The 27,228-nt window shown below is 42.6% G+C and overlaps 1 protein-coding gene across 3 annotated transcripts in view; it reads left to right on the forward strand.

The window, feature by feature from the left end:
- Positions 1 to 27,228, forward strand: part of LOC147024388 (rho GTPase-activating protein 8-like) — a 112,320-nt gene that overhangs the window by 8,621 nt on the left and 76,471 nt on the right. For all 3 annotated transcript variants that reach the window (XR_015058999.1, XM_085884266.1, XM_085884267.1), the window contains exons 4-5: positions 18,333 to 18,420; positions 18,597 to 18,728. Coding sequence is in view for 2 of the 3 variants with exons in the window: in XM_085884266.1 (XP_085740392.1) it covers positions 18,333 to 18,420; positions 18,597 to 18,728 (220 nt within the window). In the remaining variant the exon portion in view is untranslated. The remainder of the gene's footprint in view (positions 1 to 18,332; positions 18,421 to 18,596; positions 18,729 to 27,228) is intronic.

A 27,228-nucleotide genomic window follows, 5' to 3' on the forward strand; every position in this document is an offset into this window, starting at 1 on the left:
CACAGGCTGAAAACAACAAGAAGGGGGAAGGTGGGGATTAAACAGTAAAGGAACTAACAAACAAAACAGGTGAGGAGGAGGCAGGGAAATCACAATGACCTGGAAAAGGGAGTGCTTGGGAATGAGGTAATTTGGGGTAGAAGAGATCATGAGTGGTGATGGGGTGTGAGCTGAGGTAGTGGCGAACCACTGTCTTGAAGCCCTGGAGGGAAGAATAGGACAGAACAGACTTGGAAACTTGGGTCCACAGGTGAGAGAAAAGAGGAACAATTGAGTGGAGGTGAGCAGTGGGCCTGGAGTTTATGAGTTTAACAAGAAGAGGGTTACTGGCAGACCCTGTTTGCCCTATCGAAACCCTGAAGGAGCAAAGCCAAGAAAGGGCAGAGGTTGCAACACCAAAAAGGATGTCGTATAATAGAGAGGCCAGAAACCTGTCTGAGATGTGAGAGTAACGATCCTAGACACTCAGCTTCATCATGAGAGATCCCAACAATTTTGAGGGCCTTGCTTTCCATGGCATCAAAAAGGGTAAAGTGTGAGACAAGACCACCAGCCCAAAGGGGTGAGCATTACTCCATCGAGCTGTGAATGAAGGCCTTGTAGGTTGTCAAAGGACAAAGGATACCCAGTTGGTGGCTGGCTTTGGAGGCCATCTTGGAAATGTGGTCTGCCAAAGAAAGATCATGTCTGATGGTGAGGCCCACATTATTGAGTGACAACCTCTTCAAGTAGTTTTATTTCGGAAGTAGATGGGAGGATTTGCCAGACAATACTTTCAGAAACATAGTGCGAATATGTGGGATTTGTCAGGGTTGAAAGATGTATTGTGAGTGTTGGACAAGCTGCTGATCTTATCAAGCTCTGCAGAGAGGGAAGAGGTTGCTGCCTGCCTGTCTGAAGAATGGCAAATGATATTGCAGATGGTAGAACCAGCAAAGACATAAGTAGGCTTTTCCATGGAATCAAAATGATCAGTGATTTAAGATGAGGAACAACCTCTTCAAGTGGGCCCAAAACACTGCCTTGGGGCACTCTAGCCTTTACATGGAGAGGTGACTAGAATATCCCATTAAGGGCTACATGCTGAGTATGGGAGTGGAGGAAGTCAGTAAGCCAGATATGGAGGTAGCCTTGAATGCCATAAGCAGAGAGTTTTACGACCAAGGCAAGATGCTGGAATGTATCAAATGCTTAAGATATGTACAGAGAGACAGCCCTGATCTTGTGTCTGAGATTGAGGGCTTCCATCCATTGTAGAAGAAGCATGTCCAGGGTAGAATTACTGATTCTGAAACTGAACTGCACCATTATATGCTAGTGTTGTCACTGCTGTTTGAAAAGTGATGTAGGCATGCGCAGTTGGTATGCACATGTGTGGCCACACTTTTTCCGGGACTCTCCCATCTTTGGACCAATGTTGCATCGTCATCCTAAAGTGTGGTGATTAAAGCTGATACTAAAAAAAAGCCTGAACCTGTTTTGGTTGGACATTCGCTGCAAAGGAAAGGAGAAGCATGTAGTGTAGCCTTGCTGGTGCTGATGATCTGAGATCAGGCCATTGAAGAAAAGAAAGTATTTGATGTCAACTGAAATGATCGTTTCCATGACCTTGCTTATAAGTGAAAGCAGGATAATCGGCCTGTAGTTAAGAGAATACCTTTTTTGCACCATGATTGTCGATTATAGTGATGTTTGTTAACTTCCAGGAAAATGCTAACTGACCCAGACAGGGTGTTTGAGTGAATATAGCAGAAAAACGATGTGAAAGAGCAGGATTTTAGGACATGCACTGATGCTGTCTGGGCCTTTCACAGAATCGGAGTCTCGGTTTTCCAGAAACCTCTCCACCTTTTTCAGGTGAGAAAGACAGTATCCAGGAGCAGTTGGTTACAAGACTGTCGGGAGGTATAGGGAGTCCAGGGTTGGGTATGCAAGATTCGGAAGCAAACACAGAATTAAGGCATTTGGCCTTCCCATGAGCCAAGTCTGCTGTGGTGCCATTTGAAGTGAGGGAAGGAATGGAGGGGGAGCATACACTAGAGACAGACTTCACAAGTTGCCACCAGATCTTTGAAGATGGAGATGAGTTTGACAATTGAGCCATGAGGTTGGCCAGATGTTGTTTTCTGGCTCTCCTGAGAGTAGACACTAGACACACGCTTGTTCTGTGCTTTGTGGTATTATCTGAGGTTGCCTTCAGTAAGATTTGCCTTCCAGGAATAGAAGGCAAGTTGATTGAAAGCAGCTGCTTCACCAAAGGCTTCTGGATACCAGTGGTGAGAGGATAAGTATAACTGCAGAATACATGGTATAAATGTGTACATGAGGAAAGGCAACCTTGTGTGGAAGGATTCCTCACACAGGAATAGCAGAATAGGTGGAAATGAAGGACCAGTCTTAGCATGAGAGGACAGTTTGCATGCCCTGATAGTCAGCTTGAGTGAACTGGCAGACTTTGCAACACTGATGCAGCTCTGTGACAAGAGCCAGAGAGATAGAGAGATATTGACTCTCACCAGCACATAAGATGAACTCATTTGAGCAGAAAAGGAACATGAGACATTAGTTGGAAACTGTCATTGCCAAGTCCATTGGGAGAAATCCTGGTCAGAAAGTTCACTGATTGGGTGAGGGCCATGGAGTTGGAGAAGGCCTTTGCTGCAATGCTGTGGCTGGTTGGGTGTTGGTCCCTCTTCAGTCATTTGGCATGGTGACAGTTTAAACTACCAAATACAAGGATGAGAGAGGAGGGATGAGTGGTTCTAAGATGATCCATGTTGGCAGAATGAGATATATATATATATATATATATATATATATATATATATATATATATATATATATATATATATATATATATATATATATATATATATATATATAAATGGATTTGTCCCTCCCTCGTAGGGGGACTGTACAGCACACAGACAAACGAGAGGTGGCTGCGGAGGGGAAAGCTCAGCCAAAGGTACTTCTGGGGTTCAGGAGGGGGAGGAGTTGTATCAGGCAGTGGGAAAGTGTTCTTGACATAAACTGCATAACTCTGGCATTGGAACAGACTTCAGTCCTGTCAAATTGGAAAACACCACACCCAGAAAAGTGTTGAACTCTTCTTGTCTGTTTACCCACTGTACTCGTACTGCGTTTGTGTACAAAGGGCGAAGTAGCTGCTTGTGAGCCAACGACCATCCATTTCTCGTGCCCAAATGTGTCTGCAGACGTCCTCCTGTAGTTGGGTTACTATATATATATATTTATTTTTTTAAGAGGTCAGTGGCAGAATTTGCACTCTGGCCACCGTAAAATACTTCATTCCACAAAATCCACAAATGAATGAAAATATGAAAAACCACTCCATGGGAAAACCTCCGATGCTGCTGCCCTCTACAGGGCAGCTCACCTGATGAGAGGATTGGTCCTTGATGATGGGAATAAAATCATGGGGTAAGCCTCCCAGGGTCAGATAGTGGTGCTGAGGTGTCATTCACCAGACGGCAGTCTCCTTCGCTTAACCTGAGGCGGTCCCTTTGGGTGGGTGCCTGGAATGTCCTATCCCTAAGAGAGCTCAAGCGTTTGGATATCGGTATTGCAGCACTCTGAGGTTTGTTTTCTGGATGGTGGTGAGATTATGGCTGGTCGTTACACCTACTATTTGTCTGGTCGCTCTGATGATTAACATGCCCAAGGAGTTGCTGTAGCTGTGTCCAATAAGCTAACTCCAATGATAATTGAGGTAACACCGGTCAACGAGCGCATTATGAGACGGAGGATTCATCACTCCTTGGGTGTCGTTTCCATGGTCTCTGTATATGCTCCGACTGAGGCGGGTGATCTCATCCTGAAGGACGCATTTGATGCCACGCTTGAGTCTGTGGTTGATCAGTGCCCCAGGCAAGATACTCTTCTAGTATTGGGGGATTTCAATGCATTGACTGGATCTGATAGAGATGCTTATGAGACATGTTGATCCCCATGGGTCTTGAACTGTGAACCAGAATAGCACTAAGTTCCTTGACTTTGTAAGAAGTCATGGCCTTTGGGTGGCTGGTTCATGGTTTCAGCACTCACAGGCTCATCGCTGGACTTGGTATTCCAACGCTGGTGGTGTGGAAAAGGAGATTGACCATGTGCACGTTGATGGTTGCTGGAGAATGATCCAGAACTGCAGGTATCTACCGGGGTGCTCAGTTTCTCAATCCCGACCACAGACTTGTTGGAGCAACGCTGAAGTTGCAGTTTTAATCCGGTAGAATTGTGCCATCCCAGCTTAAGGCTGGATGTTGGCAAGCTCAAGAATGAGAGGGTAGCTGAGGAGTTTGCGAACAGGCTGAGTTGGGGTTTTGAGGATCTGGGTGCTTTGGGAAATCCTGAAGAGTTGTGGAGTACCTTCAAGATTACCATCCTTAATGTTGCCGGTGGATATCTTGGCACCCACCATAAGGCAAAGAAGAATTTTGTCTCTCGAGGGACACTGGATACTATTGAATAGTCACAGGGCCAGGCTTGATGGCAGACCGAAGCTTTTCAGGGAGCTGAGGCATAAAACTGTACGTGCGCTGAAGGCAGATAAGTAGGCCTATATGCGAGGAATCTGTGAAAGGGTACAGCATCACCTGTGGTGATTCTCACCCTGCTGGCAGAGGAATTCATGCGTTACGTTCCTCCGAGCCCATCCCTCGGTTTATTGCAGTTTGAGCAGAGAGTGGTTGGCTCGTGACAGAAGAGTCCGAAGTGAAGGGCCACTGGGCCGGTTACTTTGAGCGGCTGTACCAGGCTGATCCACCAGATGTTGAGTTGGCTGTCACGGGTGTCACTATCGCTGTTTCTGACCCTCCAACCAACTGCCGTACACCTTCGTTTGTGGAAACACTGGCTGCGGTGAACTGTTTGAAATGGGGTAAAACTCCTGGGATCTGTGGAATCCATGCTGAACTTCTCAAGGCTGGTGGACATGCTGTACTCATGTCATTGCATGCAATTCTGTGCTCTGCCTGGAACACCGGCATAATCCCAACTAACTGGAAGAGGGGCCTTGTTGTCCCTCTCTGGAGAAAGAAAGGGTGATTGCCAGGACTGGAACAACTACCGAGGGGTGATGCTGCTCTCAGTGCTGGGCAAGGTCTTTGCTTGGATAATTCTTGATAGGGTTCGCCACCATCTCCTTGAGCCCCAATGCCCAGAGCAGTCAGGCTTCTCACCAAAGAGGTCAACGATTGACTGTATCCTTGCTCTTCGGATCCTCACAGAATGCAGATGAGAGTTTCAGCAGTTGCTGCTTGCAGCCGACATTGATCTCTGCAAAGTGTTTGATTCAGTGAATCAGGATGCCCTTTGAAGAATTATTGGTCTTTGTGGGGTACCATCAAAACTGATCAATCTGATTTCTGCACTATACTCTGGTACTGAGAGCTGTTAGGTGTCGTGGTTCCATCTCTGACTTCTTTCCAGTTGTTACTGGATTTTGTATGGTGTGTACTGGTCCCCACACTTTTCAGCACTTGTATGGACTGCATTTTGTGGAGGATATTGGAGAGATCAAGCTGCGGTGTATCATTTGGGAATGTCAAGATCTCTGACCTTGATTTTGCAAATGATGCAGTCATCTTTCCGGAGATGCTTGATATCCTGATGGTGGTCCTTGAGATGTTGAATGAGGAGTTGGAGCTGCTTTCCTGGGTTTCCTAGGTCAAAACTAAGGTCTAGGCTTTGAATGACATCTTGTCTGTACCTGTTTATGGTAATGATGTTGAGGTCACAGAGAGATTCACTTACCTTGGCAGTGATAGTCATGTCTCCACAATTTGTGAGTCAGAGGTCAGTCAATGTCTGGGTCATGCCTGAGGAGTCATGTGTTCATTGGGTCATGGGTTGTGGCACCTATGCAGGAGGATGAAAGTCCAAGTCTTTAAGTCCTTTGTACTTCCAGTTTTCCTCTATGAACGATGGATCTGAGATGGACACTTAACTCCTTCGGTACCAGGTCCCTTTGGAGAATCCTTGCCTATTGTTGGTCGGATTTTGTGTCCAATGACCGGTTGCTGAGAGAGAGTCAGATTACATTTGTTACCTGAGGCTGTATGGACATGTGGCTCATTTTCCTGATGTTGGTCCTGCTCACCAGATTCTCTCAGCGAGAGAACCTCGTGAGTGAAGGAGGCCAACGGGCTGACCACGTTCCTCATGGTTGCAGCAGGTTGATTGGCATCTCAAGGAGATGGGATGGCCCAAGCATCTGCCTGTGGGGATGGCCAGACGGAGGCCCTTGGAGTAACGGTGGAAAGGGACGCAGCAGTGCTCTGCTCTGGCGCATGCTCCCGTAGCTGATCTGACATCTGAGAATACTGTCAGCTGCATTTATCACACCATCTCGAAACATCTTTCATTTCTAAACTCCATGTTCTTCATTACTGCATTCCTTTTTTTAATTACTTGATGAGCATACTTGAAGTGTTTTTTTGTTTTTTTTCCTTGTGTCCTCATTTTGCAGTGCTAAAACTGCATACCATTTCCTGATCTTTTCTTTCTCTCTCTTGGCTGATCTTTACCAATACAGCTATAGTTGTGCTCTGAGTAGTTTGTGATAATTCCAATATGCTGAAGAGCATAGCATTGTGACATTACAGTATGACTTCTAATTTTTTTCCTGTATCATTGCAGAGGAGATCATACAAATGAATTATTTTTGGATCATTGCAGACACAAACTAGAATGGCACTTGGTGGAGCACATACCTCTGCCAGGCTGAAGAGTTTACGTTTTGTATCCCACCATTAGACCGGATCAGCTTGCAGGCCAGATTTGCTCTCCAAATTCTTCCGCCAAGTCTGGTCATAACCTGTCCACAACTTTTTGAAATAAATTGCGATATGTTGTTCATCACATCTCTCAATAGTGAAGTCGCTTTTAAAAGTAAAAAAAAAAATTCTCGTATCCAGATTAGGATTTTCACACAAATCAAAAAAATTTGTCCTCGTCACACCCCCAACCTCTCATCCAATTTTCATCCAAATCCGTCCACAGTTTTTGAGATATCTTGCACACAGAGAAACAGACAGACAGACAGACAGACAAACAAAGAGCGGTGAAAACATAATCTCCATCTACCTTCGGTGCCAGAGGTAATGAGTAAAAACAGTAAACCATCAGTTTGTTTTATCTCGAACCATCAGTTTGGATTCCATCCTGGTCACTAAACTCTGGGCATGCTTCTGCTTCTCTCTCAGCAATGGTTAGATGCCCTCGATCTCAAACTAGTTAAAGACTCTCTCCCTGGACATACCTCATGCATTTGACACAGTCTGCCATCCTGCTTTGCATGTCAAGTTCTCTGCCTGTGGCATAGAAGGCCGCCACCTTTCTTGAGTTTTTGATATCTTCCACTCTGGCAGTCAACATGTTGCCATCAATGGAACTGTCTCCTCCCCTCTCCCAGTAAAATTGTATTTTCCCCAAGCAATGTTTTTGACCCAGTGTTGTTTCTCATCTATATAAATTACCTCTTTGATGCTCTGGAAAACCCTCTCTTCCTTTTTACAGATAATTCCACATTGTGTTGTGTGCAGTAACCAATCCCTCTGCTGGGCAGCCAACAGCTTTATCTCCCTCTGCTGATTGGGAAATGATTAGACACTAGTCTGATAAATGAAACATGTCCTTCAATCTTGGAAATGTCATTGTCTCACCACATCGCTCTGGATGCATCATCAAACGAACCCAACTATCTATTTCTTACTCATCCACTGGAAGAGATTCGGCCTTTTGAAACCTCTTGGCCTTACTCTCAGCGATGACCTTTCCTGAACTGACCATATTGCACAGGTGGCCTACAAATCCAGCCACAGACTGGGCATCCTTCCTTGATCCAAGTCTTTCCCTGGAAAATCAAAGCTTCTCGGTCTACAAAGTCTTTCCCCACAGCTCAACGTTGCACTGCTCTCCACGGCATCACATTTGTCTCTCTGGAATTCTGTGGAACCTAAAGCGATCAAAATTATTGGAATCTACCGTGATGAGGCCGGAGCATAGGGCCTTTTGCCTTCACATCTCAAGTAGGTCAGTGGTCTCTGATTTTTACCGCTTCTTCTCCAATATATTCCCTCTGTTCTCTCAGTCCTGACCATCCATATTGACTCCAGCACATGATCTTCCAGTACCCCCTTCTTGATTGAACCTCCAAAATCCAGGTTAGTGACATACAAATATTTTTATGACTTCCTTCTCCCATCGATGAAACCACATTCCAGGGGCTGTTCTCTCTCATATCTTTCGTCATCCTCAATTCTATCCCATCATTTTATTATCCCCATTAACCTTTCCAAACCAAACATCATAATTACTTCTTTCAGTATTGCTTGCCCTCCTCCCTTTCCTCATATCGTATTCATTAATTTACTTGATGTTTGTCCCACTGTCTGATCTACCTTTCTTTTCCATGACCCTTGCTCCTGTAAACATTTTTTTTTAAATATACTCTTTAACTTGCACACTAACTGCTGCAATGCTCTCATATTCCATCATACAAGCACCCCCCCCCCCCCCCGCCACCACAACTCCCAACCCCATCCTGCATTTTTCTGGGCTTATCGAACTATTCCATTTTGTCAGGTATTGCATCTGTCAAACAAACCTCTACTTTAAGAAATACAGTGTGGCTGCATTAGCTCATGTTTATTGCTCAATGAAAATGTGAAATGAAATGCAGTAATCACTAAATGATGGACCTTTGCCAAAATGCAATTCAATGATGTGCTCATCCAAGTTAAATTTTATGATGATTCTCTCTCCTCTGCACGCAATGGCACCGAAGCATCTTAAAATAGTTTTTGTGAGGAAAGAAAAGTTGTTCCTGAAGCAATGACTCATCTTCCCAAAGTTTTTAATCTTCAGTTTTAATACCCATCAAATCCATTCTTAATTTAGAAAGGAAAGTGCAAATAGGAAGGCACAACGGCAAAACAATACCGATGCACTACATAAATGAACAGAGAAAAAAAGGTTATTGTCAGAGCGCTTGTATGGATTTGTGTTTTGGAAGAGCAGGAATGTGATTTAAGATGGGAATGCTCATTTAACACTGCATGGAGGTCATGTACTTTCCCATGGAATCCCTATTTGTAACAATGGGTCAGAAGCTGCACGGTGCCATCTGGGCTCGTCTCTGAAAAGCTGTAAAGCTGTAACTCCATCAAGCTGTAAATCTCTACTTTCACAAAAATGTTTTGATCTAAAATGCTTTTTAAAATACAACAACTGAGCATAGTGGACATTGCTCCTTAACCTGAATTATTTATTTATTTAAGTACACCACAGGGGAAGGTTAGAGTCCAAAAACCAAAGGGGCCCATTGGTGAAAAAGCAAAGAAAGATGTAGAAATGTACGATGGGGTGCCACGATGATTGGCCCACAGTAAAATAAACGAGGGGGTGAGAGGCTTTTGGGAATTTTTACAACAAACACTGAGTGTTCCAGATGGCAGCACCAGTGTAAACTAGTGGCCTCGAAAGGGCCTCCCAGAATCCTGTGCTCGGTGCGGCTTCAGTTGCGAACTAGCAGAGAAGGGGACCATATAGACAATGTGTCAGATGATGATGCAGCCTCCCAGGGTGCTACACCTGGGTTTGGGCCTCTATCATTTTTGTGACAAGCCTGTGGGAACAATGATTCCAATGATACCCTCAAACGGGCACTTTCAAACCAGGAATGGAACCCATAAGGCAGAAAGAACCTCCAAAAACCCACATCCCTCCCCCCCCTCCTCCCTCACCAATCTAGCAGCTTACTCCAAGAACTTTAACACAACCAATCCAATGTTCAGCTAAAGATTTTTCAGGACAGGTGGTAGGACCGCCCCAGGCAGCTTCGAGCAGGTTACTACAAGTTGTGCATCTGGTGCTGTCATGACATGCTTATGTCAATTTTGGATGTCAACTGCAAGTTCATATTTTTGTGGAGGCATGATGAGGAAGCATGGAGGAATGATCCAGGCACAGATTCAGTATTTGCTTTTTTGGGGGGGGGGGCTGTACTTTACACCACCTTTTCAGAAATCAGTTCCATTAGCTCTTCGCCAAACAATGGTCAGAACTTTATGGGGTTTTTTTTTTTTTGATGTAACAAGGACCTAATTCTCAATGAATTTGTACAGTCAGGGTTTCACCAACCTGTGCAAATCCAGAATGCCACTTATGTAAACGACATTGCATTTAAGTTTATTTTGTGAGGGTATGAATGGAGCATTTCATTATTCTTTCAAGAATATTATGCTATTTGCAGTACTACTTTATTATTGTTATTCTTTTATTTTTTTGTCATTTCACTCTGTCAACTAAATGCTTCCCCAATAAGCATTTGTACTTCTGTACACCGATTTGTTCTGATTATGATATCCATTAGAGCATCATAGGAAATTAGTGGCATCATTCATCTATGCTGCAAAACTGGTGATTAATGTTTTGAGTGGCTTGGATTAGCACTTCACTGTAGGATTACTCGATGTTCCAACACAGAAATGGAAGATTTTAAAATATTGTCATACTTTATTTTTTTCACCAAACTGTTGCTTACTCGTATCATTAGTCTTTAGTTCTGCAGAGATGTGTGTTATTCATTATAAATAAATCTTGGGTGTGATGATTTTTTATTCTGGAAAAATAATGCTTAAATATCACAATGTACTTTGCTTTCCACATCAAGTTCTCCCCTCCCCTCACCCACAACCCCATCCTGGCTCCAACTTTGAATCTTCTGGATTAGTGCCTAAACTGACCATTCCAGTCTGAAGCTCGTGTTGTTACACCACCTGTGATCCTCCTGACATTTTGCTTTTTAAAATTATCATCAGATTTCTTGCACTAATACTGCTATTAAAAGATTAAATGGCTCAGTAAGTTGTTGGAGAGTCATGTCATTGCTTGTACATATATCACAAGCTGGACAAGGACATTTGCAGACATCAGTGTACTTTTACACAAAAAAATTTCAAAGACAACAGCACATGGCATTTGAACCTGATATCACAGAATTATGAGCCATGAGATTAAAACGATCAATCCCACCAATGTACAAGGGTTAATTGTTTAGACCTTTGATATCAAAACTGGGATACCATATTTCCCTCTCAATGATTCCCCAAATGCCAACTTTTTCTCTACAAGAGCAAAGCCCAGAGAAGAGCAAGGTTGAATTGACAGTCGGGTAACAACTCAACAAATGGAGACAACCAGAAAGGGAATCAACAAACAGAAAAAAAAGACAGAGGAAACACTGAAAACAGTAAGTAATAGTGTTGGGATAGAAAGGGTTAATTTGGGTAATAAAGATCATGGGTCATGATATAGGATAAGATGATGTGGCACTGCACTGCCTGTATGAAGCCTTTGAGGGAAGAGTGGGAAAGACTGGCCCCTTGGAAGGTGGTTTCAGAGATGGTAGAAAGGAGGAATAAAGGCATTGATGTGTGCAGTCAGCCTGGGTTTTGGAAATTTAAACAGGAGGTGATACTGGAAGAATGAATGCATCCTGGAGTGGATGGGCAAGGTCAGAGGACTTGGAGAGCATAGTGAGCAATATGGGAAAAGAGGTGATTACAAAAGACGACTGACCTGCCTGTGATGTGAGAACAACAGACTTTGTGCTTCAGCCTCATGGCGGGAGAGTACAATAATGTGCAGAGCTTTAGATTCCACAGTTGTGATACTGGGGCACAAATCCTTCGGGGATAGCTGTACTCCATTGAGATACCAACAAAGGCCTTGTTGACTGGGAGTCGTTCTGATTTTCCAAGGAAAGTCTTGGATCGACAGAACATGCCTAGTCCATATGGCTGGCTATAGAGGTCAGATTGGTGAGACCAAGAAGTTCAAGAGAATTATCTTATTCTAGTAGCTGACCATATAAATGGATAAGTGGGTTAGCTTGACAAACCTTCCAAAGTGACATGGTGAGGTGTTGTGATTTTTTGGGGGGATTAAAAGACATGTTCAATTCATTAGATGAGCATCTAATAAATTCCAGATCAACAGAGAGTGACACAGCTGCAGTTTGCCCAGCAGTGGGATGGGGTACGACACAAGTGTGGATTCATTTGCAAAAAGGAATATGGCTTTTAGAGAGCATCGGAGAGGCAATTGATGTAGATGAGAGACAAGACTGGGCCTAAGACATTGCCTTGGGGAACTTCAGCCTCCACTGGAAGAGGTGAGGAGAGGGTTCCATTGATAGTAAAATGTTGATTGCATGAATGGATGGTGTCAGAAATCACAGAATGAAGGGGTTTTGCATGTCAAAGGTAGATAACTTGCTCAGCTAAGCAGGATGCCAGACAGTTAAATGCTTGAGGAATGTCTAAGGAGACAGTCCTGATCTCTTGATTGAGATGCCAGGCCTCCAAAAATTGTGAACAGAGAGAAGCAGCAAGCAGCATGTCCAGAGGTGACTGACTGGGACATAATCTAAGCTGATTGTCAGAGTTGTTTGAAAATAGGAAAGACTTGACATCAGCAGCAAGGATGGATTTCATGACTTTGCTTGTAATTGGAAGTAAGCTCACTCATCTGTATTTGATTCTGTTTGTTTTCACACCCTTGTACATGGGAGAGATATTTGCTGACTCCCAAGCTGATTCGAGGCAGCCAAAGCAGAAGAACAGACTGAATGAGAGTGCAGAGTAGGATTTAAGAACATGAGCACTCATGGCATTGGGGCCATTGCCGAAGCGAGGTCAAGGCCGGCCAGAACTTTCTCTCCCGTCTCATGTGAGAAGGCCACAAAGCGCAGTCGATAGTGGGACAAGGGGGTAATATAGAGACAAATATGATGTTGCATCCATTAAATTTTGCAGTCAACACATACTTTACATGTTCTCCCTCATATCTGGCAGAGTCTGGAATAATTCTTTTTGGGGTGAGGGTGGGTTGGAGGGCAGCAGACACCAGAGATTATCTTGACAATGCACCACTATGACTTGTAGGAAGGAGACTGGTTGAAGAGTTCTGCCTTGAGATTTGCAAGATGGTGTTTTCTAGCATGCCTCAAGATGGATACACACTTGTTGCAAGCCTTATGGAATGAACTAAAGTTGTCCTCATTCAGGTTAGTTTTCCATGTTGAAAAAGGCTGCTTGACTGCAACTGCCTCTCCACAGGATTCAGTGTACCATAGCTTAGAGTATGAATATGGAATAAGCCAGCACAGGAGAGAAGGTAGTCTTTTGTGAAAATAGTTCCAGGTAGTATCAAGTGCTGTGGACATAGTAGCCCCAATATCTGTCAGAGGGTAGATTGCAAACAACCATATTCTGCATCGTTGTAGTGGCTTCCTTACAATAGCCAGAGATATATTGGCTTTGACAAGAAAGTGGTCAGAAGAGGGGCATACTAGGAACAGGAAAGATTGAATAGAAAGTTGGTTATTACTCGGTCCAGGAGGGAGGACACACCAGTTGCAGAAATCCAGTTTCGGAAGTTTACCGATTATGACGGACACACAGATTTACAGAAGGCCTTTTCTGCAATGCCATGGCTGCTTTGTTGCATTGCTAAAAACCCATGTCAACAGTTTAAATCACCACACCTATGAGGACCAGAGAGTTGGGATGGATGGTTTGAGTTTTCCATATTAGAGGAAATAGAAGATTTTTGAGTCCTCTGCATTGGTTCAATGGTATACCACAAAGACAAACATTAGGTGGTTGTGGAAGGTGTACATTGGTAGAGGTATTCCAGAGGGCTTGGAGGGATTTTTGTGGGCAATGGAGAATGAGTAATATAATTATTGACATGTATGGCAATACCACCAAGAGTTGGAATGCAAGATGGCAAGAGGAAAATGCAAGAGTGGGAGAGAGGCCTATCAAAACGTAAGAAAGACCAAGTAGCGGTACATTCAAAGTACACTGCCCCCATGCCAAATAAAACCAGAGAGTTGGTGTCAAAGCCACCCAATGCTCGCCTGTTTATACATTTATCGTTTTTGAAAGACTAGTCTAATAATATTTTTTATAAAGCATTGCAGTGAAGTCTGATCCAAATAATTTTAAAGCAATATATGTATTTGTGTATTGTAATCAGTAAACGAGTACACATATTAAATGAATGGCAAGCGTATAGTATAAACAGGCGAGCATTGGGTGGCTTTGACACCATCTTAGGTTGAAATTTAATTTTTTTTTTTTAATCATTTGTTAATTTCAACTTCACTACACCAATAGTATACCCCAAAGGAACCTCCATGCCAAATATCAGCATCCGAGTCCACATATTAAATGAATGGCAAGATTCTAAATAACTTGCACCAAAAACTTTAACGTTGATGTGCTACAAAAAAGTTAAGTTCAAAACAGGTCAAATATTTAAAACATTTGAAATTATTTTTTAATTTCAACTTCACTACATCAATAATATACCCCAAAGGAACCTCCTTGCCAAATATCAGCATCCTAGAACACATTAAATGAATGGCAAGCTTCTAAATAACTTTCACCAAAAACTTTAACATTTTCACGCTGACACTCACGCTCATGCCGGGGATATCGCTATAGCTCTCTGTTCTTCGAACAGGCGAGGTAAAAATAACAAACCCTCCAGCACGTGACATCGCCAGGGTGCCTGGAGCGCCCGGATATGCCGCCTTGCAACACCTGGAGTCGGAATTGGGAGGAAGTGGTGCGCAATAATTGATTAATTGCATAACATAAAAATTTAATAATGATCAAATAATTAATTTCTCAATCAATTGCCGAATGGTATACCTAAACCACCACAGTTTCATCCGAATGTGTAACTTTTTGAAAATTATGTAATTAATCGATTTAATTGATTAAGCAATAAATCAAAAATACCCTTTATCGCCAAATTACTTGGTCACTGTCATGTCCAAATATCCGCTTCTGAGCTCAAAATTTCATCTTTCTAGCTCAAAGGATGGCTGAGATATCGCCCAGACAAACAAACAAACAAACAAACAAGAAAACAAACGAACAAGAAAATGAAAAATCACTCAGAGTGACAACTTTGCAAACGGCACAAAGTAGAATGGCACTAAGTAGAGTGCATACCTCTGCCAGGTGGAACAGTTCACGTTTTGTATCCCACTCATAGACTGGATCAGAACCAAAATCCAATCCGCTTGTTCTTGACACCTGTTCAACTCATCCATTTTGTCATAACTCCTCCACAATGTTTTGCGATTGATGTATTTAGTTTTTGGCCCTCTATCAATTTTAGAAATTAGGCCTGTGTTGACCTTTTGACCTTAAAATTAAGTGGGAGTTGAATTCAGCGACCTGACATGAAAATGCTCTTCAAATTTCAAGTCAATCGGATGAAAATTGAGGATTTTAGAAAATTCGGCCCAAATTGGCTTATTGGCCTAAGTCGACCTTTTTGGCCTATGTTTACCGCAAAATCAGTAGGTGGTTGAATTCAGTGACCTGATCTGCAAATGCTCTTCAAATTTCGAGTTGATCCGATTGAAATTGAGGATTTTACAAATTTGACCTATGTTGACCTTTTGGTCTATGTTTACCTCAAAATTAATAGATTTTTCATTTCATCGACCTCATATGTAAATGGTTCTCAAATTTCAAGTCAATCAGATGAAAATTGACAATTTTAGAAACAATTTTAAAATGTGGCCTATGTTGACCTTTTGACCTATAATAACCTCAAGTAATAGGTGGTTGAATTCACTGACCTGATATGCAAATACTGTTCAAATTTCAAGTCGATCAGATGAAATTTGAGGATTTTAGAAAATCTGGCTCAATGTGGCTTATGCAGACCTTTTTGTCGACCCAAATTTTACGAAATTTCAATACCTGACCGTCACAGGGTCGGATATTAATCTCTGAAAATTTCGGAATTAGTTGGTTGAGCGGTTTGGACTGGAGGCGAGTGGACAGACAAACAAGCCGGTCGGCGGCGATGGGTCGCCGAGCATGGAAACTATAAGATATAGAGCAAAATGGATGTCATATACCGGATAGGGAATCACCTTAAGATTATGCATATCAAATCTCATCCAGTTCCATCAACTGATAACTACTCGGTATCCATTTGAATGAAAAGTACCAAAAATGCGGTTTGAAATCGGAAATCCCCAAAGTTCGAGGGGGTGCTGTGGGTGAACAAAGATCTAAATCGAAAATCCGGCTCAATCGTTTGTGCACAATGTATTCCAGACCATTAGTGTGAATTTTCATGACCATCCGACCATAACCCTAGGAGGAGTAGCATTTGGCGCGAAGGCACCTCCAGCTCTCGCATATTATCGATTTTTGCACTAATTGACCTTTGACCCCTGACCTAAGCGAAATCGGTCAATATGTCCTGAGGCTAAGTTGCAGTATTCATTGAGTACCATGAACCTGCAAAGTTTCATTCGTATCGATGCACTCACCTGGTCGCTAGGGGGCCTTCAATTTTCGCGCATACCCTAATTGTAGGGGCGCGCTGCGGGTAAAGTATTCCATATATCACAAAAACCAGAATGTATTTGATAGAGCATCACCTGTAGATCATTTGTGCCAAATTTCATAACCCTACATGGGATAATGGCTTTCGGAATTGATTTCACGTAAACGGTACCTATTTTTGAAGGTTTTTCGGTTGTTGCTGGGGAACCAAAGCGTCCCTAGCAACCATCAATTTCCAAAGCACGAGGTCATAAGATGTACCTACCACCCGAGTTTGGTCAAAATCTGCCCACGTTTACTACCAATTATGCTGATGACAAACAAACATCCAAACAAACAGAATTACTGACAATAAGGGTCACCTATTTCGGCGACCCAAAAACAGAGTGAAAATTGAGTGCAGTTCTCCCTTGGGTGCCCGGTGATGACGTCATGCATCACCTAAATATGGAATTGGGAAGGAACGGTGTACAACGGAGTGAAAACTGAATACTCCCTTCCTTCGGCGCTTGGCGATGATGTCATGCATAGCCTGGATATAGAATTGGGAAGTAACAGTGTACAATATTAGAACGGAAACCTCTTGCTATCATGTGCAGCCTGTGGCTGCTGGTTGCATCATTTTCTGGGGGCATGACTGCAGCTAATGCAGTGCCCTCTATTGCCAGTACACTGGTGCTCATTTTGCCGACCAAAGTAAGGATGACTGGCTGAGTTAACTCTACCTGGTGTTCAACAGGGAACTCACACCGACTCGCTCAAACTCAAGACCATGAGATCTTAATCCAGTCACCTTAACTGTTAAGCCAACACCAAGCTTACGGAAGCCTCTAATATTGGTGGACCACACTGAGGGAGGAGGGATGAGTGGAATAATGGGTGGTGTGTTGGGGGAGTTGAGGGGCGGTGATGCGAAGCATGGTGTTTGGTGGTGGCGGGTACCATGGTTATGGCAGTAGGAAGGTCGGGGACGGCGGGACAATTGTGGGGTATAGACAAGAAGTTAACAGTCATGAGTTGGCATTTTCTACAGACCATGTTTATCCTATGGATTCCCAATTCTCTCAGATGAAGGCAGACATTGTGACCAGGATGAAAAGAAAGGTTATTAAAAGCACTGAAAGTCCAGCTTTATTATCTTACTTCAAGGTGCAAGAAACAAGAAGTGGCTCATTCCTTTTGAGGGAAACATGAAAAGATGACTGAGAAAACAAAGATAGAAATTACAGGCATCCACGACACTGACATGGTGTCCATCCAACCATTGGGACCATACTCTGTACAGAGCATTTGTGCTGCTGAAGCAGTCTCCTTGGCGATTGGGCACAATCCTGGACAGGTCACCAACCTGACACAGGATACTCAAATGGCTCAATCATCCCAGCAAGCTGCTACTCTATTAGCTGACCTTGGAAGGATGATAGGCTGAGTCAAGCCACCTGGTATTAATTCAATGGTAAGCAAGATTTGAACTCAAGATTCTGGGATCTCAAGCCTGCCACTCAAAACATTAAGCCAACACCAAGCATATGACATGGTTGTCAATAGGCTACATGTGAACCATTTCAAAGCGTGCTATTAAATAATGTTCACACATCTATAGGCATAATGCTCAAGACCTTCTTACAATTGCAGTGGTGTTGAAAAAGCAACTTTTCCTTTTTTTTTTTTTCATTTCAATGCTTTTTATTGAAGTTGTATTTACCTTGATGTCACTAATGTACACTATTCCTATGGTTGTTCTTCTACCCACCTCTTCCAAAATTGTTTGAAGTATTAAGCCCAACATTTTTGAAATATGAAAAGTGATTAACACAAGGTTTAACAAGAAACTTGCATTTTACCACAACACTGTTATCGAGACACTGAATGTAGAAACAGTTTTTCTTGTGGGAAACATAAACTGTATTTCTTTGACAGGGGAAGACCACTACGGCAGACGTGTGATTGTGTATAGCTGCTGTCGTATGCCTCCCATTCACGAGCTTAACCACCATCGACTGCTCCAGTGAGGATAACATTACAGCATTATGCATCATCCTAGATGGACACCTCAATAACAGTTTTCTTCACAATATACATGGTTTGTTCTGTCTTCAATATTCTTGCTTTCCATGAAGTTTGTTGTTTGGATGTGAATGTTAATGCACTCTCCAAAAGAAACTCGAGCTTTTTTTTGTGCAGGTATTTAAAGTACACATTGGACCAATATGTAGAAAGTGATTATTCTCTCATCTACTTCCATCATGGACTCACAACCGCGAATCGACCATCTACCTCCTGGCTCCGTGGGGCATACAAAGACTTTGATCGGAGGTGCTACTACTGCCATTTTGAACTTTAAAATACACCTTTTTACTTTTGTTTTAAGCATTTTCAGGATATGTACCAAAAATATAAATTAAAAAATGACCGAGTCAAGGGTTCATCTGAAACCCTGGGAAATCTGTTCTACTGTATTATACAAAGGAAGTTCAATTTTGACCTGGGCTTTTGTTTTATAAGAGGCAGAGTGATATACTGTTTGTAGATTCATAATTCCTAAATAAATTTATCTTTAAAGTATTGCTCACCAATATCTTTGATTACATGTTTCCTGTCAATATTGGAGTGCTGAAAATCAAGATGACAGCCAATAAGATATCAAAGAGAGTGAAACTTCGAATAACTGAAATTGCTGGTCAACAAAAACTTCAAGTCCGTTGTTACTTAGCTGAGTTGCTTCCCAGTATGGTGATACGAGTTAGTCAAGGATCTCCGTATGGATTAGCACTTTGATTGCAAGATGTTTTAGAATGACTTTTGAAGAATTGTGTCCTGCATTTACTTTGTGTATTCCCATGATATGCTATGGGCAAGTGCAAAACTCAGGTCCAATGCTTCAGTCACACAGTGACCTAAAATAGGGACCACCTGATTGGTTATGCCTTCGGCCATAATGTCTGAATATGATGTTTCTTTCCCAACTATATCTGGTCTTTCCCAACCTGACTTCTCATCCATCCATCCATCCCTCTGGAGCCCCACAAGGTCAAATTCACTTCGTGAACAATACCTACCTCATATTACCCTCTCCAACTCTCAGCTAATTACTCATCTCCACTTATTTTTTGTGACCCTGCTTCGTTCAAATGTAGATTTACCTCCCCAAGTCTGTCAAGTCTTGTTCTTCCCTCCACTCCATGATGGCAAGAATTTACCATCGCTTAAGTTTCCTTATTCCTGATGTCTTCTTCTCCGATTGACTTTCCTCTTCAGCTTGCCTTCACTTTTCACATTTACCCTGTTGGTTTGTTTGTTTTTATCAGCTTTTCCTGTTTGCTCACATTTTTGGTGACACATTCCTTGTATGCCTTTGCTTGGGGCAAGTTTAGGAGCACCTTGGTATTGGGTTTTTGTTTGTTTATTTATTTATTTACTTTATGTTGAAGGCTTCAGACACGGACTAAATAGTCCTCATCGAAGCCAAGCCTTAAATAAAGGAACTGCATTGATAGAAAAGTAAGGAAAGAGAGAATAGTTTAAGAGTTTTTGAGAAAGTAAAAAATCTGCTTTTTGAAAAGGGAAAGGTCATAAGTGTTGGGGAAGACATGAGAAGGTAAAGAGTTCCAGAGTTTGGCAGTGAAGGGGAAGAAACAAACATCCTAGCGACCCAGCCTTGAATTGCCAATGGCCACACAATAATCATGTGATGTTTTGAGGTCAGATTGGGAGAGTTGATAAGTCTGATAACTTTGTATTCAATTCTGTTTTCCACTCCGAACATCAGTGTGTTGGACCAGATCACAGTGATTTACGATCACAGGGGACAACATTGAAATGTGCATTTCATACTTTTATTATTCTACTTTTCATACCAATTCTTTAAAATCTACCAACTTGCAAAACCCCTCCACCCCTTTGCCAAATGTACAGTGGAATGTCCATAGATAAGCTTGATATGTGTATGTGTGGTTCTTTCTCTTATTCCTAATACTCTGTAGCACTGCTAACACAAGCAATTCATTTGGGGAAGTTTGTCACAATAGGATTGAGTAAAACTGAAAACTATGGCCTGGGCAGCATTTACTCTGATACCACAAATGCATTGTTTACTTGGAGACTGCCATGTTATAAAACAGTGATGGGCACTCCGTTCCATTCCAGTGCTATCTTAAGTACATTGAATCAAGTGAGCCACTTGGCGAGCAGTAAGCAAGCTGCTGGCGAACGGAACACACCCCATGTTTATTTGTCGCTACTTATGTTTCTAAAAAAAAAAAAAAAATTCCATTCCTTGCCCAATTCTCCCCACATTGTCTGTAGTCCGTTCCTTTCTGCTTCTTTGTAGTTTTGACATATCACCCCTCTGTCATCAGATATTCCATCAGCCTAATTATCTGGACTTATTCCTCGCATCCTCTTCCCTTTATAAGGGGTGAGGTCCAATGGCACCAAGCTTCTGCCCTGCCTTGACCACGGACTCCTACAGTTCCCTCTGTCCTCAGCCAACTCTCTCCACTCTCCAACCACCCCCACCTTACTAATATCCCTCCTCACACAATACTCCCAAATCAACCACGGTCTACCTCTTTTCCTCCTACCTTACTCCATCAACCTATCCGCTCTCTTTTATATTCTCTCCCCCCCCCCCCCACATCGGCACCAAGTGTCCATCCAATCTCAGCTGGCATTTCAACAATCTCCCCATTAAGCTCATCTGCACACCAATCTCCTACCTCAGTTCATCCTCCTATACACCCTCTTCACTCCCGCAATCCTCCTGAACCAGTTGTTCTCGCAAACCTGCAGCCTCTGTTGTTGTCTCTCTGTCAGTGCCGCCATTTCCAGACCGTAAAGGTAGGCCGGCATTCATTACACATGACTTCATACCTTCCCTTTCAATTTTGGTGATATCTTTCTGTCTGCCATTAATCCCTCCACCCTCCTCCACGTATTGGCATCCACCTGAGTCCTCCTCCACACCTCTGCCTCCGACTTACCACCCAAGTCACTGTTCTCCCCAGGTACTCAAAACTATTTCCACGTCTGATCTCATTCCCCCTCTAATCAGATTTTCATGTATTTTCTCTGCTGCTCGACTCTCATCACCTCATTCTTCTCCGTACTCATTTTCAGCCCGTGCTTCGCAAATGCCTCCTTCCACTCCCCCAGTACTTCCTGAGTGGCAGCCATGTTGGAAAAAATGGAAAAACTTTGGACCTCTGTATCTCTGAAATCGCACCGTGGAAAAAATTGAAACCTGGCACCTGGCAATGACTCTGCATGGGAAATAAGGGTGATTTGACTATGTCATCAGTGAAGTGGTAGTCCGGTCAAATGTTGACGAGTAGAACGGTGCATTTGATCGGTATGAAAATTTGTGAGGTTAATCTAGGGATAGATTGGTCGATAGAAAGGTTTTTTTATGGCATCATCTGTCATGTGGTTTGGCAGCCATATTGTTTTCAAAAATAAATGAAAAAATATTCTTCTCCAGAACCGCTTTAAACATCGAAGTGAAACTGCACATAAATGATCAACTCACCATGTTGAATAAAGTTTGATAAGTCTGACATCATAGGTCACATGGTCTGGCAGGCATCTTGGATTTACCCTAAAACATTCAAAAATCTTCTTCTTCAGAAGAGCTGGACAGATTGAGGGGAAACTACACACACTTATTCAGCATGCATTAGTGACACCAGGATGATGAAGAATAATTGATGTCATGTGGTTTGGTGGCCATATTGGATTGAAGAAAAATATTAAATAATGTTTTCTCTAGAGCCACTTATCCGATCGAAGCAAAAATTTATCAAATATCATCTAAGACTATTGCCGCGTACAGTGTGAAAATAATGTCAGAGGTCATTTGGTGTGGCAGCCATATTGGATAGAAAAACTAACCGAATCGATCAAAACGAAACTTCACACATGTGATCCTCTAACAAATCATGGGCAGAGTCCAAATTTTCAATGCCATAGGCCATGTGGTTTTCAGCCATGTTAGTTTGAAAATCAAAAATTTTAAAAACCTTTTTCTACAAAACCGCTTAAAGGATCTATGTGAATTATGTTGCGTTAACATGGAGAAAGGGTAGTGGATCACAATTGCAAATTCAAAAATCTTCTTCTCTGTAACAGCTGAACAGATCGAGGTGAAACTTTACAGGTATGATTGTCTATCCATGAGGAACAAAAAGTTCCCCACCAGTGACGTCATAGGTTACATGGTTTGGCAGCTATTATTTTTTAAAGAATAAACATTTTAAAATCTTCTCCAGAATGGCTTGAGAGATCGAGGGGAAACTTCATTAACATGTTCCCCAATCCTAGGGGATACCAGGGTGTTGACGAATAATCGATAGGTCACATTCTCTGGCAGTCATATTTGTTTCAACGAAATTCTTTTTAAAATCTTTCTCTTGAACCGCTTCATCAATCGATGTGAATCGTCACAGTTATGATCTCGTAGACATGTGGAATATATGTTTTAAATTTCAACCTACTTGGATGCATGATCTGGCAACCATAGTTATTCAATATTTTAAATCTGGGTTCATGGATTTAAATCAAACTTGGTACAAGTATGCATAATGATATAATAATGTGGGCGGAGGCATACTGGCGACGTTGTGACGTCGAAGATTGTCCTTCGAGCTTGACATGTTTTCTGCTCTCACTTTCCTTATTTGTTTTTTCCCACATCCTCTGTTTTACTGCCACCATATTAACAGTGGATGTACTACATATTCTGTGGTTTAAGCTTTTATAATTTGTCTAAAATATATTGAAAAAGCCATTGCTAAACAACCACATTTTGAAGTTCCATTCTTCCTGCCCTTCCTTTCAGTTTTTCACGCGTCGCAAACTTGAACCTTTTATAAAATAAACAGAAAAATAAAAACATAATCTTTCTCAGGCTACTGTCTCTGCATAACTAAGGCAATGTTTCCTGGCAACAAACATTGCTTTAGGCTTAATTTTATTCCAGTCTAATGCATATTCCAGTGAGGTGTCAAATGAGAGGTAGAAAGACACCATTTCAATTGAGCAGAGGGATAAGTAGTGCTATTATAGATAATGAGAAGGCATTTTTGTACATAAATAAATAACATAACTGGAGTCAAACTTGTATCAGTATAGGAGTAAAAAGGCAAGTTCAGAAAATAATTATGCAAGCCAAAGATAATATGAAAAAGATATGGCCAAAAAAATTATCTATAATTGTGTGTGCGTGCATGCGTGCGTGCGTGTCCTCAGTAGCTCCAAAACCATGAAATGTATTGGCCTGAAACTTTGCATGCACAAGAAAACTCCAAGGGAGTGCATGAATGAAAACTGGGTATTTGGGTAAAGTTAAACATCCCTTTTGAAGATAGTGGCTTAACTTCATGAAAGACTTATCCTTGGTCAGCCCAACTTCACCTGGCAGGGATCTTAGCCACCATTTTGATTCGGCCTACTAAATATGCCTTGCCTTGGAAACACGATCTACTCTTACAGACTAAAGTATAGAATCGAAATATGATTTGGGAGTTTGAGGATTGGATCTCGTGGACTAAATAACTGTCAAAATCTGGAGTGAAATCTGAAAATTTTAAGAAAACCGATTATTATAACTACGCGGATAAGTGTATTTAGTTAAGCAAAGCATTAAACTTAACTTTCTCTACTGTTTGGACGATTATATTGAGTGAAGAAAATATTAAGGAATGTGCAGAAAGTGGAACTTCATTGAGTGCAACAAAAAAAATTAACCAGCAGGATCGCTGTTGCTCTGCAAGCTGCTTTTGCAAACGATGGTGATACAGTCCACACGGGTCCTTTATTCAGCAATTACGTATGCAGTTTGCTTTTTTCACCTTTTTGTGCAATCTTTCATTTTAAAATATTAATATAAATATATCAATCGTTACTGCATTATATTGATAGGTGGCAGTTGCTGCAAGCACGAAGAGGGACATAGACAGCATACACGGACATGGTACAAATGGGTAGATTGGGATTTGTAAAGAGACTCTTTGTAGGGATGTGTGCATGCCTGCTGCTCGGTTACATGTGCATCGGTTTCGCAGGCTCGTGGACCGAACTCTCAACCGGGCCCATGGTGTGTGGCGCCTTGGTGAAGGTTACGTGGCCGTCTCATGGACCGTGTGCTTCGGCACGAAGGGAGCGCACATACTGTGATGCTGAATCCATGCGGGATTTGCATTGCATTGTGGGTGTGGGGAAAGTTGAGCATGCCAGTGAGAATCCGTGTATGTTTGCGAGTGAAAGGATGGGTTTATCGCCGGTGTGTGTGCATGGTTAGCACAGCTAGCATGGACTGCATGGAGGTTGGAGCGATTTGTATGAGTGGGGGGGGGGGGGGCTGTTAAGGACTGACAGTTTAGTTTTTAATTTAAAATGCTTTCCAGAGCGTAGCATGTAAAAATACAATTCGGAGTAGGCCGACAGCAGGGGTATAAAGGTCGATGCATGTTTGAGCATGCATGGATGCATTTCAGCCTTTGGCAGGAAGATAGCTTGAGTTTTAAATGCTCCCATCTGGTTTTATATATAATAAAACTCCAGTGGTTAAAAATAAAACGTTGCTGTTTGGTTGCATTTTAACTCCCCGGTACACTTTCTTCCCTTCCCCTCTCCCCATGCTGCCCTCCCTTTACCTCTCCTCATGCTGCCCTCCCTTTTCCTCTCCTCATGCTGCCCTTCCTTTACCTCTCCTCATGCTGCCCTCCCTTTACCTCTCCTCATGCTGCCCTCCCTTTCCCTCCTCATGCTGCCCTCCCTTTCCCTCTCCTCATGCTGCCCTCCCTTTCCCTCTCCTCATGCTGCCCTCCCTTTCCCTCTCCTCATGCTGCCCTCCCTTTCCCTCTCCTCATGCTGCCCTCCCTTTCCCTCTCCTCATGCTGCCCTCCCTTTCCCTCTCCTCATGCTGCCCTCCCTTTCCCTCTCCTCATGCTGCCCTCCCTTTCCCTCTCCTCATGCTGCCCTCCCTTTCCCTCCTCTCATGCTTCCCTCCCTTTCCCTCCCCTCATGCTGCCCTTCCTTTCCCTCCCCTCATGCTGCCCTTCCTTTCCCTCCCCTCATGCTGCCCTTCCTTTCCCTCCTCTCATGCTGCCCTTCCTTTCCCTCCCCTCATGCTGCCCTTCCTTTCCCTCCCCTCATGCTGCCCTTCCTTTCCCTCCTCTCATGCTGCCCTTCCTTTCCCTCCCCTCATGCTGCCCTTCCTTTCCCTCCCCTCATGCTGCCCTTCCTTTCCCTCTCCTCATGCTGCCCTCCCTTTCCCTCTCCTCATGCTGCCCTCCCTTTCCCTCTCCTCATGCTTCCCTCCCTTTCCCTCTCCTCATGCTTCCCTCCCTTTCCCTCTCCTCATGCTTCCTCCCTTTTCTCCAACTGCTGCCTTCCCTTCCCTCCCCCTCCCTTCATGCTGCATTTCCTCCCCTCCCCTCATGCTAGCATCCTCCCCTCCCCTCATGCTAGCCTCCTCCCAAACCCCCTCCACCACCATATAAATCAGGAGATGGAGGAGAGGAAGGGTTGTCAAAGAATATGTGAATTGGACAAATGAACATTTTTTTTTTTATTATTATCTCCCCCCTCGCCTCCCCCCCCCCCCCCGGAGGGAGGAAGCGGGATATTGTAATCGTCCGGTTTGTTTGTCTGTTTGTTTGTTTGTCTGTCTGTCTGTCTGTCTGTTAGCAACTTTACGACAAAACGACTAGAGCAAACACTATCAAATTTAATCCACAGGTGGGAAATGAACCTTGGACGACCCCATTAACTTTTGGGTCCAATTGAATCAAAGGTCAAGGTCAAGGTCACGAAAAGATCAAAATCGTTTTTCGCTCATAACTTCGTCAAAAATGATCTGATTTACTTCAAACTAAGCTTATAGTGAACCTTATTCTATTTGTCACTTATAATCCTACCTGTTCCTGTAGTGAAAAATGCATATTTGTGAAGATCGGTAGGGTCTGAAGTTTTGGGGGTCATGGTCATTGGTCAAAATTACATATTTTCCATTATAAATCAATCAAGTGGTGCCAGGCACAACAAATCCCACCCATTTAAGGCATAAAGTTATTTTGGGGATCAAATTTAAATTTGATACATCCTTAACCTGAATGTTGATTATAAGGAATATTTTAGTCTTAGTTTGAAGTCAATTAAACCATTTTTGACGAAGTTATGAGCGAAAAACGATTATGACCTTTTCATGACCTGACCTTGACTTTTGATCTAATTGGACCCAAAAGTTAATGGGGTCATCCGAGGTTCATTGCCCACCTGTGGATTAAATTTGATAGTGTTTGCTAAAGCCGTTTTGCCGTAAAGTTGCTAACAGACAGACAAACAAACCGGACGATTACAATATCCCGCTCCCTCCCTCCCTCCGGGGGGGGGGGGGCGGGATTAAAAGGTTAGGAATATGCGTGTTTACTATGGAAGACATATATCAAGTCCTTTATTGGCTTTCATTTGACGCCATGACCTTTGACCTTACATGGCCTTGAAAGGTCAAAATCATTTTACGGTCATAACTTCGTCAAAAATGGTTTAATTGACTTCAAACGAAGACTAAAATATTCCTCATTCTATTCCTTATAATCAACATTCAGGTTAAGGATGTATCAAATTTAAATATGATCCCCAAAATAACTCCATGCTTTAAATGGGTGGGATTTGTTGTGCCTGGCACCACTTGTTTTTTTTGTTGTTTTTTTTAGCTGTTGATACTGCTGCAAGGATCAATTCCGCAGTTTAAATTTTTTAATTTGGCTCAGTTTAAAAGATTCTCGAGCTTATCACAAATGCGGAAATTCAATAA

This window comes from Eptatretus burgeri, chromosome 6 (assembly GCF_056783735.1).
Source record: "Eptatretus burgeri isolate ZD-2024b chromosome 6, Ebu_testis_v1, whole genome shotgun sequence".
Taxonomy (NCBI): Eukaryota; Metazoa; Chordata; class Myxini; order Myxiniformes; family Myxinidae; genus Eptatretus; species Eptatretus burgeri.